Consider the following 15,246-nt stretch of genomic DNA (forward strand, 5'->3'; position numbering starts at 1 on the left):
ACTGGACTTTTCTGGGGAGGTGAAGCCAAAAGAGCTTCCTATACCTTCCCATTTTCCATAACCAGGACGTGATCGCAGTTGAGAACTGTGTTGAGGCGGTGGGCGATGGTCAGCACAGTGCAGCCTTTGAAGGCATCTTTGATGGTGTTCTGAACCAGGGTGTCAGTCTTGGAGTCCATAGAGGCGGTGGCTTCATCAAGGAGAATGATCTGTTGAGGAGGGAACATTGTAAAGGTCATACTAAGCCAAAGGTGCACTGAGAGGGAAATTTATAGCCTTGGCTCTATTTACTTTAAAAAAAAGAAGAAGAAGAAAAATAAGACCACAGGATGAAAAGTAATTAGCTAAACATCCATCTTAAAAAAAAAATGAGAAGAACAAGAGTGAAATAAAAGTCACATCACATCACCTCCATCTTTCCAAAGGCACCTGCTAGAGGGACAAATTTGTATATCCTTTACTCCTCTTTTTAAGTAGTTTATTCTAACCCTACAAACTCATAGGGAGACAGGCTGCACAGGCTTTATCTACTGTGCTAATCTGAGTCGGCATGAAGCACAGCAGCACTTACATTCATTTCCTATATTGCTGCCATACCAAACGATCACAAACTAAGAGACTCAGTGTAAATTTATCTTCTAGTTCCAGAAGTCAGAAATCCTAAAATCAAGGTATTGTCAGGGCTGCATTCTTTCTGTTTCCTTGCCCTCTCCAGTTTCTGGGCCACTTGCATTCCTTGGCCCACAGCCCCTCCTGGCATCACAGCTCCTTCTCTCTCTTTGACTCTTCTGCCTCCTCCTTGGAAAGCCCCATATGAATACGCTCAGCCCACCCAGATCTAGGATCATCTCCCCATCTCAAGATCCTTAATCACAACTGCAGAGTCCCTTTTGCCAAGTAAGTTAATATATTAAAAGTTTCAGAGGAACATGTTCACAGGTTCCAAAAATCAGGACATTAACATCTTTGGGGGGGTGGGGGTATTATTCTGCTGATCACAGGACGGATTTGATTTAGCAAATCAGAGCACTTGACCTTAACCCCTGACTCTGCTTGACTGGCCAAGTTACTTAACTTCCACGAGGCTCTGTTCCCTCGTAGGTGAAAGGGGGCTATGCCTTATTGATGAGCTGGAAATGGAGACTACACTTAAACCACTTAGCAGCGTGCAGTGCCACGGCAGGCATCAGATCCATGCTGGTCCCTCTCCCCTGACATTAGCACATCTAGAGAATACACACAATGGGTCACACCTTTGATGAGGCTTCAGAGACTGGCATTACTAAAGCAACAGCAATCCCTTCCTGGAAATCAGTAAGTAAGGGTGGCTAAGTCACAAAGAAAAATAAGTATAAATTCTACAATTCCCATATCCTAGCATTCTGATGGCCTTCTTGAGCATCCTGGGGACAGTGTATCCAGATTCAGAATTGTTCAGAGACAATGGGAGAAAGTTGGGAGACAGATTTTTCAAACTCAAACCACTTAGGAGAGCAGAGTGAAAATCTAAGCGAGACCTCCCCAGGGGAAGCCTGGGAGAGGAAGGTGCTGTTGCTGTAAATGGCTGTTACTTTTCAATTTTTATCCCTCACAACTTTGTCTTAAGAAAAAGTGATCAGTTTTTAAATGGCTCAATTGCTCTCTCTTTGCTGAAAGACATACGCGTGGCACTCCCTCCTGGATTGAGTGGCGCTGCGGGAAATATCCAAAATTTGACCAATCCATTTTCCATGTTTTCTTACCTTTGAATTACGGAGAAGAGCTCGGGCCACACAAAGCAGCTGACGTTCCCCTACTGAGAAGTTTTCTCCATTTTCTGTGACTTCTGCCTGTAATTTTTCTGGGAGTTTCATTATCTATAAAACACAGAAAATGCCACATTTGTGCTGATGATCTATAAAATTGTCCTATGCTGTCTGTATTGATTGCCCCCTTCTCTTGCATTCGTCAGCTTGCTTTATTTTACTGTGGCAAAGAAACTGCAAAACAACAATCATTTCAATATTGCAAACAGGCACCAGGGAAAGACCGGGGAGTAGGCGGACATTAATAATTTAAAATCACACTATGACTCATAGAACCCCATAGACAATTCACCAAAAGAACAAATGATGCAGATGCAGTCCCAGAGAGCACACAAACAAGTGGAAACGGCTTTCTGGATTGTTGTTTCCAGGGACCAAATAGAGATGGGATGGGAGAGTTTTCTGGACATTAAGGAAGGGTAAGACAGGGTCTGACTTATCCAGAGTGACAGGCCAAAGTGGCCTTGGAAGATGCTCATGTTGGTACCGAGTCCTGGAAAAATATCACATTGGGCTGCAGAGGTGGCCACGCTCACCTGCTGACCCCAGCTGGGGCTGTAGCTCTTATAGGACAGGGTTCCCTCTCGCACATGGTTTGGTTCTCTCCAACCAGCCATACTTGCCATTCCCAGAACATTCCACACCCTCCCGTTTTCTGTGGCTTGTCTGTTCTGATAAGCAAATGAGGCCATTGGCAGAGTAGCAGGGCCTTCCATCTGCTCCACAGCCAGATAGGCTTGAGTTCAAGTCTCCATCCTGCTACTCACTAGCCTGGGCATGTTACTTCCCTGAGCTTTAATTCCTTCATCTCTAAAATTAGGGGTAAGAGTACCAACCTCAGAGCATTGTAGTAAGGGCCAAGTGAGATGATACATGTAGTGCTCTTGACTGGATCATTGTAGAGCCCTATTGTTGCTTTTAATAGGAAAGAGTAACTAAGGATTATGTTCTACTGACTTACGTGGTGTCCACAAATAAACCTGGCTAAGTGCTGGCCTAGGTGCTTGTCAAATTTAAACGTAGGCCAGGAATCTAGGGCAGTGGTCCTGGGAAACAAACTCCTCCTCAACAGCCCCAGAGACCTACTGTGTCTCTCATGAATGTTCTCTCCAGAACCTGCCAGAGCATCTCATCGATGTGACTCTCAAAGGGATCCAAGTTGTACCTGCAATGAAGGAGAGGAGAGGACAGGGAGCCAGATTTCCAAGGATGAGAGGATGGATGGGGAGCAGGTTTTCTGTAGCATGTGGAGGAGGGTAGGAGGTGGCATGTGATGATCTCGTGCTACAAGAATAGTGCTCAGTACAGGACAGTGGTCCACAAAATATGGACCTCAGGTCACGAGACCAAGGGCCTACAACTCTGTGATGGAGCAGAGACCACTGAGGCAGGCAATGACAGGTGGAACCCTGCCGAGAGGCAGCTCTGAGCAAGGTGCTCAGAAAGACACACCTGGGCCTCTCAGCAGCCCCGAGTAGCAGAATGGGTTTGAACTGATAAAAATCCTTGGCAGAGAAAGAGGGAGAGTGAGCAACCCAAATCTTCCACTCCATGTGTCGGCAACTCCGAGGGCCTCACAGGGTGCTGAGCAGCTCAGACGCAGAATGTAAATCTACTGTTTCAAGAGGCAGAATGCATTTTTCAAATAATGAACCCTAAATATAGTAAATACAGTTACCCTACTTCATCTGGTGCTCTATGGGAGAAATGTGCCTCTCATTACAGAGAGAGCCACTGCACTGGCTAACTGAGAAACTGCCTTTCCCCTTGTGCCTTGATATCAGATCTGGAGCCCCATAGAAGCTGCAGCCTTACTGTTCTTGTGCTTGAAATAGCTTCTGTTCACTTAGGTGTGGAAATACATGAATGCACTTTGCAATGGATAGCTATATACGTGGGGTAACTATTTATTTTATTGTGCAAACTGGGACACTTTTCAGAGTGGCCATTGCTAAACCTGATGGGATGCTGGGACACAGGCATAAACTAGGGCTGTCCAGAGCCACTGGAATATCTGCTCAGTGTATGAATGAATATAGAAGCATCTTGTTCATTAATAATGTGTTTATAAAACACAAGTAATGCTCAGACCCCGGGACCTGGCTCCTCCCAATGCTGGATGCAGAAACAGGGACCAGCAGTGCTTGTGAGGCCCCTGGGATACTGCTTCCCTCAGACAGAACAGCTCCAGGCCAGCCATGCCCTGAGGACATCACAAAGTTCTTGGTCAGTCTGATTTCACTCTCCAAAAATAGAAATGCACAATGATTAAAAACAGCTACCTTACTGTACCTACAAACAGGACAGGATCCTGTGGGATCAAGGTCAGCTTGGTTCTGAGGTCTTCCAAGCTGAGAGTGCAGATATCCACCTCATCAATAAAGATTGTGCCACTGGCTGGCTCCACCAGACGAAACAAAGCCATTCCTAACGATGACTTTCCTGGGAACCATAAAAGCAAGAACAACAAACCAAACATCATATCCAAGCATTTAATCAGTGGGATTTTTAATGCAATGCAAATGGCTCCAAAAGGATGATGGTGTAGACAGAAAGCGTCCTCACCGGGGTGGGCGTGGAGGGATGGGCTGCCCTGACACAGTTAACCTGCCCATCCTTGCAGGGGCCCTTAGTACACAACTCATCTCTGGAGCCCTGTTGCACTAGAATGATTGTCATTTAATTAATTCAAAAACTGACGTGTTTGCTTCCATCTCTACACACCCATTCAACCTGAAATCCTAATTTACAGTAAAGAGATTTGAGGGAAATAGCCAATCTGACACACATACACATCACTCTCTGGTGTGACTTAACTAGGACATCCAGTGGAAATCCAAAGAAAACAACCCGAAAGAAACAAAAGCAGAGCTTGTCCTCACCAGAACCTGTTCTTCCAACAATCCCGACTGTCTGCCCACTTTGTATGTTCAAGTTCAGGCTGTCGAGAACAAGGGGGGTGTTGTCTCTGTATCTCATCTGATAGTCTCTGAAGGTGATCTCCCCATGGCTGGGCCAGTCCTTGGGACAGGTCCCCACTTTGAGGGGATGAGTGCATTCGGGAACACAGGTCTGTAAAGGAGAATAACCAATGACCAGTGAACAGCCATTTGTTTTTTCATTTATTTAACTAATTCATTCATTGATTCACACAGTTTCAGGTACTGCTATTCACGGTGGTGAAATAAACCAATAATGACCCTTAATTCTAGAAACTCACATTCCAGTGGGGATGTCAGATAATAAACAAGAAAAAAATTTAAAATGAAGACAATAAAACAGAGTATTGCAGTAGGATACAAAATGTGATTTGTGTGTTGGGCAAGGGGGGTAGGAGAGTAAAAGTACTTGAGGTTTGAGGAAGGCACCTATGTGACATTGGACCTGAGGGCTGGAGTGCTGGGAGGATGCCAGCTACAAAAGAATCAAGTCCAGAGCCCTCCAGGTTGGGGGAACAGCTAGTACAAAGGCCCTGGGGCCAGAATGAGCTTGGGCAATTTGAGGAATGGAAAGAAAAGTCATGTGGCTGGAGCTTAGCGAATAGAGGGATGGATGACTTAGAGGAATACACAAGGGGAAGCTCATACTGGGCCTGTGGGCCTGGGAAAATGTCAGAAGTGTAGCCCTGAAGCTGTATGACAAGGCCAGACATAGCCTTGAATTTGCAGAATTCAAACAGATATAATTTCAAGATCTGCAAGAATCATCATTACGCTAGAAGTAGAAAGATGATAAGAATGCAGGATGTCAAGTTCAGAGGTCTTTAGACGTACATGAAAAAAAAAAAAACATTTAAGTCTCCTAAGAGTCCAAGAAATGCAAGGTCTAATTAAGGAGTAGGGCAGCTTGGCTTCATCACAAGAGCAGCCCCTCCTCTTAAGTCACCTCTGTGTAAACAGCTGGAAATGGGGATCCCGTGTGCCCCATCAGGATGGCTGACCAGCCCAGATCTCTGGTCAATAAGAAACCTCATTTAGCTGAGAAAATACCTCTATTGTTAAGGACTGAGTATTTTTAACCCCTAGAAGATTTAGAATTAGGAATAAAAATATTTTAGAGAAATGAAACTGTAACAGTAATATTTTTAGTTTAAGAAATCTGCACGCTTGGTGTTTCAAGTATTCACAATATATTAACAGAACTTGGGCTTGTGATTCTAATTTAAAATGTATAATTGAATAATTGATTTAAACATGATTTTAAGTTAAAAGTTTACTGTTTATAGCATTGATACTGTCATGAAAACTTAAAGCTTACTATATTTATAAGTTTAATTTATTAAATTTATACAAACTCAGGAAGGTTTGTTGTTAAATCAGATCACTGAGGTACTTAAAAAACAAATTGAATGTATTAAATTTTAAAGTGCAGTTTAAAATGTTCTAAAGTGTTTAACTAAGTTTGTAAATGGAGCCAAACACTCTTCAAAGGCACCTAAATGTGATTGCTAGAATTGGCTAGACTTCTTTTAAAAGAATAGCAAGATTTGTAAGTTGGATATAAAAGCTTTTAAAGAAGAGTTAGACTGAGCTTCTATTTTTTCAACTTATGACTTTAATCAATCAAATAATAATTTTTAACTTAAAAAACTTTTAGAGTCAGGGTCTAGCTCTGCTGCACAGGCTGGAGTGCGATGGCATCATCATAGCTTACCGCAGCCTCAAACTCCTGGGCTCAAGTGACCCTCCCTCTTTAACCTCCTCAGTAGCTAGGGCTATAGGTGCACGCCACTACACGTGGCAAATTTTAAGTTTTTTTTTTTTGTTTTTTTTTTTTGTAGAGACAGGGTCTCACTATGCTGCACAGGCTGGTCTCAAACTCCTGGCTTCAAGCATTCCTCCTGCCTCAGTCTCCAAAAGTGTTGAGATTACAGGCGTGAGCCACTGAGCCTGGCAAAATATTTTTAGAAACCAAAGTAAATCACTGAATTGTATTTTTCGGTGTATCAAAACAGCCCTTAAGGAAACCTTGTTAAAAAGAACCTCGCATTCAACAAGAAGGACTTTAGAATGCATTGTAAATACAGGTTTTAGGAAGAGGGATGACTCGTCCGATTTTGGGTTTTTTATCGTTGCTGTTGTTTTTGATTTTTGAGATGGAGTTTTACTCTTGTTGTCTTGGCTGGAGGGCAATGGAGCGATCTCGGTTCACTGAAACCTCCGCCTCCTGGACTCTAGTGATTCTCCTGTCTCAGCCTCCCAAGTAGCTGGGATTACCACCGCTCGCCACCATGCCTGGCTAATTTTTGTATTTTTAGTGGAGACAGGGTTTCACCATGTTGGCCAGGCTGGTCTCAAAACTCTTGACCTCAGGTGATCTGCCCGCCTTGGCCTCCCAAAGTGCTGGGATTATAGGCGTAAGCCACCATGCCCGGCGCGATTTCGGTTTTTTAAAAAGACCCCTTTCACATCTAAAAAGACCCAGTATTTGCCCAAGTCTTGCCAAAATTAACTTGTCCCTCCTCTTTGATGCACTAATTTCTTACCGAAATGTATTCCCTGAGCAGCTCCAAGGAGGTGAATTTGGCTTGCGTCTCTGTTCCCGTTCGCACACACACTTGGAGCAGTCCGCTCAGCTGTTGAAAAGGAGCGAGCAGCTGCAGTTAGAGCCCCTTCCTCCTTCGGGTTCTGCAGCTCCCCGTTCAGGAGGCAGCCCTGGTGAATGACCCCTCCCCTGCCTCGCGCAAGACGGCACAAACAGGAGGCCTGCCTTCCCAGCCAAGCGCCCAGAAGTAAAGATATTCCTGTTGGGGTGTTTTGCCTTTAAACACTTCCTTTGTATTTAGAAACAAATGGTAATTACATTTTTCCCTGGCACTCCAGATGGTGAGAATCATCTCCCCACAGAACCACTTGATCACACGCCTCTTTGAGTGGTGGGAATTCTCCCTGGGAGCTGCAGAACTGCTGGGTATCGGCCCCTTGCTGCCACCTGGCAGGGTCTTGCATCTCAGAGCAGCCCTCCCCTAACCTCTTGCTCAAAAAGCAACTGAAAACCACATCACCATAAGAGACCAGAAAACCATCAAGCCTGTCTTCTTGCTGTAGTAATGAGAAAGTCAAGGCTCAGACTGGGGCATGTGGCTTGCTAAGGTCACCCACCTTAGGCCTGGATCTCCCAAAAGCCAACCCCAAGATTTGACTGCAAGAAGTATATTAGCGCAGGTTGAATGGTGTCCCCCACCCCTAAAAGATGTGTCCATTTCCTAATCCCTGGAACCTGCGAATGCTCTCTCATTTGGAGAGAGGATCTTTGCAGGTGTTAATAAGGATCTTGATATCATCCTGGATCACCTGTGTGGGTCCTAAGTCCAGTGATAAATGTCATTATAAGAGACAGAGGAGAAGTCACCGAGGAGAAGGGGACGTGAAGGCAGAGGCAGAGACTGAAGTGATGCAGCTACAAGACAAGAGATGCCAGGGATGGCCAGCAGCCACAGAAGCTGGAAGAGAGAAGAAAGATTCTCCCAAGCCTCCGGAGGGAAGCTGGCCCTGTCAACACCTTGAGTGCGGGCGTCTGACTCCACAACAGTGAAAGAATACCTTTTTCTTGTTTGAAGCCTGCAAGCATGTAATTTGTCACAGCAGCCTTCACAAACGAACATAGGCGGTGAACCCAGATTGTACCAGGAGGGGATGGAGGAGTGAGCAGGGGAAGAGAGGCTGCCCATACCAGGTGCATTTGTGAGATGTTACCGCTGTGGGCAACTGAGAGTCCGGCTGGTCTGGGAGCTCTGGGACACTGAATGGAGCACACCTCGGAACTGTCCCATGCCGGGGCAAGGAAGCAGGGGTACACGGAGGTACATAGCCACTAACTCCCTCAGTCATTGCTGCCCTTGCTTCTGGGTGTGAGAATGCCCAGAACCTCCAGCCTGCCCTGGAAGGGTGGGGCAGCCACAGCATTTGTCACCAAGTGGGCTAGAGGCAGGGCCATCTCATGCATTAGTGAACTTCATTGACTGAGCGGTAGCCATGGGCCAGGTACTGGTTGGGGCGCCTGTTTCCAGGGTTGAAGTTTATAGACAAGATCCCTGCACTCACGCAGCTTCCATTCTAGTGGACTGGCGGGGATGGTGCACAAGGCCACTGTGGGAGTGACAAGAATGTCCCGAAAACAGGTTGATGTGGGAGAGGGGCCGGGGCTGGAGAGCTACCTTAGACAGGGGGTTCCAGAAGACTATGTGAGCTGAGGCATTTATGATAAGAAGAAGTCCACCAGTCAAACTTGGGATAAGAATGCTCTAGTAAGAAGCAAGCGGTCTTAGCAGCAAAGAGGCAGGGTGCGCAAGCAGGTGCGTGATGTGGAGAGCGCTGTGGGTGCAGACCCTCTGAGAGCCCCTCAGCAGGCCTCCCTGCTTAATACAGTTCAACAGTTTCCACTTCTTTAGAGCAGTGGCTCTCAACCTGCCCCACAGAGGACATTTGGCAATGTCTAGAGACAGGTTGGGTCGTCACAACCTGGCGGGAGGGACGTAATACCAGCATCTCATGGGCAGAGCCAGGGAGGCTGCTGAACATCCTACCGTGCACAGAACAGCCCCTCACCAAAAGGATTATCCAGCCCCAAAGCCCACAGTGCCACGGTTGAGAAACCCAGTCTTGGAATACGGGTAATACCCCGCCCCTGGCTTACAAAGCTCTACATATTCTACTCTGCCGGCACTTCATACCACCTTGCTCAAGCCATGTGGGCTTCTCAGATCCGCAAACATGGCAGAATCGTGCCTACCGCTGAGCCCTTCCCTGAGGCACTCTTTCTTCCAGTCTTCCTTGGCTGGTTCTTTATCCTTCAGGTCTCAGCTTGGAAGCCACCTCCCAGCAGAGGCCTCCTCTGGCTGTTGTATGAAATGTTGCTTCCCCTTCCGACAGTCACATTCCTCCACTCGTTGTCTTCCTAACATTTAAACACCTTCTGAGCTTCTCATCTACTTACTTGCCCCTCATTTATTCCAGCTGCCCACTAGAATGAGGGCAGGACTTTTCCGGACCACTGACTGCTGATTCCACAGCCACTAGCACAGTTCCTGGCTCATGGTGGGTGCTCAGGGGATATCTGGCGAGTGAATGAATGAACCCTGCCGTTGAGAAGGGCATATACATCTTTTGCTAAATGCAAGAGTATCAGCTCCCAAGGCCACGGCAGCCCTCCCAGGTTTAGGATGCCCACAAAGGCACAGTGCTGGCCCCAGGTAGTGCTTATTCTCCTACGTGATGTGATATGATGTCACTTTGCATTCACTTTCTGCTCTGTGGGATTTCATGCCAATTTCTCATTCATCTAGGGAGTCTTCTCTAGTCTCAAGTGGAGTGCTGTCATTTTGATTCTGTGTTCTCCAAAGGGGACTAATGCTCAATGAAGCCACAGAGCCAGCTGGAGAGCAAGTGTTCCCATAGATCTCAATGCTGTGCACGACCTTACAGGAATGTGCACGACCTTACAGGAATGTCTGAAAACAATCTCATGGAAAGCTGATAATATCGCCCAAAAGCATGACCTTAGTTGGGGAAAGCTGTTTTACTTGGACCAATTAAGGGAAACTGTTCAACATCATCTGTTTGATATTTTATTAGGCAACAACAAATGAAGACATCTATCAATACAGGAAACTGGTTACCCAAGGAAAATTCGTTTTTCCGCACTTAAGAGAGAGTACAGAGAATACATTTTTGTTTCTCCTTCTTCCCAAAATACCATTTAAATGATATCAGAGAAATTTTCCATAAAGAATAGACCTTTAACAGTAAGGGGATTGAGAAGAGAGAGCAGTGAATAAGCTACAAATTTCTGCAAGATGGAAAGAGGATGAAAGCCTTTTGATAAAATGGAAGCAGAGCATGCTAGAGTTTAAAGAGCAGAATCCAGAGAGGCTCCAGGTGTGAGAAGGGGGCCCACAAAGAGGCTGGCTGATAGGCTCTCTATATAGACAACCACTCCTGTCTGGTTCACTCACTCCTCTTCCCCTCTTCTTTCTCCTAACCAGAGTTAGTTGGACCCTTTATCCTTAGGCATGGGAGCACACGTGAACACAGACACACACACATAAACATGATTTTCTCTAAAGAAATTGAATTAACTGCCTGGGGATAAATGGGGCTCTCTGAATAGTCCCCTGCATAAAAACTTCTTTAAGTCTTGCATTTGGGTACCTAAAAGCCAGCTCCCTGGCTGCTTTCCTGAAGTGAAGCCAGCCTATGGAAAAGCCCCACCACCTACCTACCTGCAGTCATAAAATTTCCCATCAGGAGACACCTAGCAAGGTGAAACAAAGGCAGAGGAAACTCTGAAAACCCAATCCAGTTCCCCGGGGTTAAATACAAATGGGTCAGGAGACAAATGGACAAAACCAATGGCATGAAAGAGCAAGAACGAGAGAAACAAAGAGAAAAACTACCTCTGGAAGAAACAGATGCAAGTCAAAGAAGGGAGGAGAGTTTAGGAGGGGAAAAAAAGACTCTAATTGACATGGTTTGGCTTTGTCCCCACACAAATCATCTTGAATTGTAGCTCCCATAATTCCCACGTGTTGTGGGAGGGACCCAGTGGGTTGGGAGATAATTGAATCGTGGGGGCAGTTCCCCCATACTGTTCTCATGGTGGTAAATAAGTCTCACGAGAGCTGATGATTTTATGAGGGGTTTCCCCTTTCACTTGGCTCTCATTCTCTCTTGTCTCCCACCACGTAAGACGTGCCTCTCACCTTCCACCATGATTATGAGGCCTCCCCAGCCACGTGGAACTGTGAGTCCATTAAACTCCTTTTTCTTTATAAATGACCCAGTCTCAGGTATGTCTTTATCAGCAGTGTGAAAACTAATACACTAATTAATATTAATATCCTCAGAGAGATTCAAAAATATGCTGCATCCATGTAAAAAATGATTCTTTTAAAAACTCAGAGAATAAGAGCTTGTGGGAATTATATATATGAATACATGATTGCCAAATTTAAAATTCAAGGAATAGCTGAATGGCAAAGCTAACGAAAATTCCCAAGATAAAAAGACAAGAACATGGAAACTGAGAGAAAAGAAAAGGAAACAGAGAATTGACGCAAGAAATTCAATATTCAACTGACATGAATACAGTAAGAAAAAAAAAAACAAAGAAAAAGAGGACATTGTCAAAATGAAGGAGAAAAAGGAGAAATGTTTCCAAGCTGATGATAAATTTGACTTTAATCTTAAAGAACTCACAGCATCAAACAGAACACATGAATAAAGACCCACATTCAGATACATTATCCCAGAGTTTCAGAGCACTAAGGATAAGGACTATGTCAAAAAAGTTTCCAAAGATAACAAGATTCAAACAAACATGAGGTCCAGGTGGCCTGTGTTCAAATCCTGGCCCTCACATGTGACAGCTGTATGATCTTGGGACAAGTCTTTCTGGGGCTCAGTTTCTTCATCTGCAAAATGGGGATCACGGCAGTATTAGAGGGTTGTTGTGCAGAGGAAATGAATTAATTTAGTTAAAAGACAGGACCTGAAGCCAATCACAATCAATGCCATATGTTCACCTATTATTGTTATTCAAAAGAAAAAACAAAAGCAACCAAGAAGAGAAGTCAGTAATTATTTGTCATCGACATTATGACCATCTCTCCAGCATTCATTTCACTCCCTCCACTGTGGAGTAGCTATGTGACTTAAAGTTGGAAATAGGTGTAACTCCATCCCTAGCCTAACCAATGATCCATATCCCACCAAACCACTAATTAGTTCTGGGATGCCTAAATTAATCCAATAAGAGTAATGCTCCAGGCTTTTGCCTCCATGGCTGGGACAGGAAATGCTTTCCTCCAATAACAGTAAAGCTCCAGGCTTCTGCCTCCGTGGCTGGGCCAGGAAATGCTTTCTTTCTGCTTCCTCTTTGCTGTAGACCCCAGAGGCTGCTGGCCACCTGTGAGGAAAGTCATCACAGGGCATGGGCAAAGTTCAGAGCCATGATCCCACTGTGCCTGAAGTCCACACAACCATCCTACTTTTTAACAATATGAGCCACTAAGCTCCCTTTCTCGTTTAAACCCATTCGAGTTGGGGTTTTTGTTGTGTCCATCCAAAAGCACCCTCCCTGATGTATTATAGGCCAGAGCCTCCAGACTAAGCCCAACTTTGCACCAGGCATTACCTGGATGATGTATGACAATGACAGGCCTTTGGATGAAGTACTGATGTAGGAGAAACTCAGAGTCACCAACAAGGCCACAATGAAGGTAAGGATGTTCATGAGGACATCCATTCTCAGCGCAAACCACCTGAGAGCACAGTTAAAGTAGAGGAGGTGACTGGAGTTTTCGTCGTTTAGTGTCTTAAACCTACAGTCAAGAAAATCAGAAAAAGCAGGAGATCAGGTTGTGCTGTAGACTTAAGGTTAGGGTGACTGGAGAAATGAGGCCAAGGAATTTTTAATCAAGGGAATGCACTCTCACATAGCAAACTCTTACAAAAATGAACATATATTCATGCTCTTAAAAATCTGCCACTCTAGACATCTTTGATTTGCACATATTTTGGGAAATCTCATGTGGCAATAGAGTAGGGTGCTAAGTGGCTCTTTCTGTCTTTCCCAGAACTGGCAGCTAGAATCTACAGGTGAAAAGAAGAGGTGCTGAGTGCTTCACATTCTGACTCCAAAGGATCCCTATCATGGAGTCAGCCACCCTCAAAGGCTTTGTGGAATTGACAATTGGCCCCCTTGATCTATAGAAAGGGTGGGGGTGGGTTGTGGAGGAGGTCACCTTTAGGGAAATCAATGTTTGTGACTGTAGAGGAGAGGAGGGAGGGTGCATGTTAGGTTTCCCTCCCTGAATCAGAGAAAGAAGATTGAAGACAATTGATTATAAAGCTGGGAGCCTCTTCAAGGAGAGGAAGCTGACACCTTGCATCCCTGCTGCATGTCCATGGAGCCAAAGGGCTTGGAGACGGGGAAAGAAGCAGAGAGCGGAGTGACAGGGAGATGACACAGCCAGGGGACGGGGGCAAGACCCACCCCTGCAGTTCCGCATTCCCCAGACGTATGGAAGGTAGATCCCATCAGCTCCACAGTTCCTAGGGCTGAGATAGCAGAAGGAAGATGACCTTGGAGGCTGCAGTCTTGATGTGATGGTCCCTGGCATGAAGCAAAGGGGTCTCCACATCAGAGGAGTGCAGTATGAGGGCTGCCAGGCAGAACTCACTGGAAGACCCAGCGACTCCTACCGATGCAGCAATGCTGGTAGAACTCCTGGGGTTCTGGCCCTGCTGGGGCCTTCAAGCTGCTGTCCCACATCTGCACAGTGCACTGCAGCAGCAGGAAAGGGTAGCAGAAAGGAGAGAATGGCCCAGAGGTGCCAGTCACCCAAGGGTGTGTTCTTCCTGCTGTCCCCTCCCCAGTTCCCCCACATGGGCATCAGAGAGCCAGGCCTGGAGAAAAGGAAGAGGGTGTTTAAAAGCACAGAGCAGATGCTTCTTAATTGCAAGCCTGCCCCACCTGACACACACACACACACACACACACACACACACACACAGCATAGCCTTGCCACACCAAGTCTCTGGGGGAAAGAGACCTGTGGCTTGAACATATGCAAGATTGAAATTTTCACCGCACTGAGCTGACCATTAACCAAAAGAGACATCATATTCAATTGCCACTGTGGCTTCCCTGATCCAGTGGGGAAGGGCTTCATGAGAACAGCTGGTAGAAACTATTAGGGGAAAAATGAAAACCCTTCCATGCTTAAAGCCCTAAGGAGGTACAATTCCTCCCCTGGCATAGTTGTGAACGTCCTCAGGCACTGCTGCTCCACGCTGTCCTGGAAGGCCTCCCAGAGTTCTGCCTGGAAACCCCTCTGACCAGCCGCCCTGGGTTCTGCTGCCCTCTCCTCCTCTCTGTTTCAACTCTAACTTATTTTCCCCAGAGCTTAGTCAAAATATTCTTCAAAACACAGCGCTGTTTCTATCACATAGCTATGCAGCATACAAATTCAACTGACAGCCTCCATGACCTGGAAGTCACCTGTGGTCTTATCTGTGTGGTTGGTTAGATTGCATACAAACAAAATCACTAGCTGGGATCAAGTTGGAATTTGACCTCTAACCTTTTTAAATTTTCTAAGCTGTAGCATTTTTGTCTGGTGGCAAAAGCAATACACGTCAGAAACCCAAGCCCTTTGGAAAGAAACTATTAAAAGAAGGGAACCCCCATCAGTCATTCTTGGCTCCCTATAGGATTCTCTCAGAAATCTTGGAGTAGAAGCTGTAGGAAGACAAAGCTTGCATGTGTGTTTGTTGTGGGTGAGTAGACTAATGGCTCCATGGGCTTTCCTCATGGCCAGGACTTTGGAAGGGTCTATGTGTGAGGCAGGACTCTTGACAAACGATGTTCAGGTCAAACTAGGGTCAGGACTAGGTGCTGACTGAACTAAAGACAAGGTGTGATGTCAAGTCTACTCTGA

General features: G+C 45.7%; 1 protein-coding gene across 2 annotated transcripts in view; it reads right to left on the bottom strand.

Moving 5' to 3' along the window:
- The window catches only part of ABCC12 (ATP binding cassette subfamily C member 12), a 75,399-nt gene that overhangs the window by 2,966 nt on the left and 57,187 nt on the right, over nt 1-15,246 (bottom strand). Inside the window, exons 21-27 of one of the 2 annotated variants that reach the window (XM_055298016.2) lie at nt 12,939-13,125; nt 7,291-7,380; nt 4,688-4,877; nt 4,088-4,247; nt 2,892-2,970; nt 1,743-1,856; nt 45-209 (exon numbers count right to left, since the gene is read on the bottom strand). In XM_055298016.2, the coding sequence (XP_055153991.1) occupies nt 45-209; nt 1,743-1,856; nt 2,892-2,970; nt 4,088-4,247; nt 4,688-4,877; nt 7,291-7,380; nt 12,939-13,125 (985 nt within the window). Of the gene's footprint in view, nt 1-44; nt 210-1,742; nt 1,857-2,891; nt 2,971-4,087; nt 4,248-4,687; nt 4,878-7,290; nt 7,393-12,938; nt 13,126-15,246 lie in introns of those variants that run through there. The other variant, XM_063612747.1, reaches the window with a different exon arrangement.

This window comes from Symphalangus syndactylus, chromosome 11, assembly GCF_028878055.3.
Source record: "Symphalangus syndactylus isolate Jambi chromosome 11, NHGRI_mSymSyn1-v2.1_pri, whole genome shotgun sequence".
Classification (NCBI taxonomy): Eukaryota; Metazoa; Chordata; class Mammalia; order Primates; family Hylobatidae; genus Symphalangus; species Symphalangus syndactylus.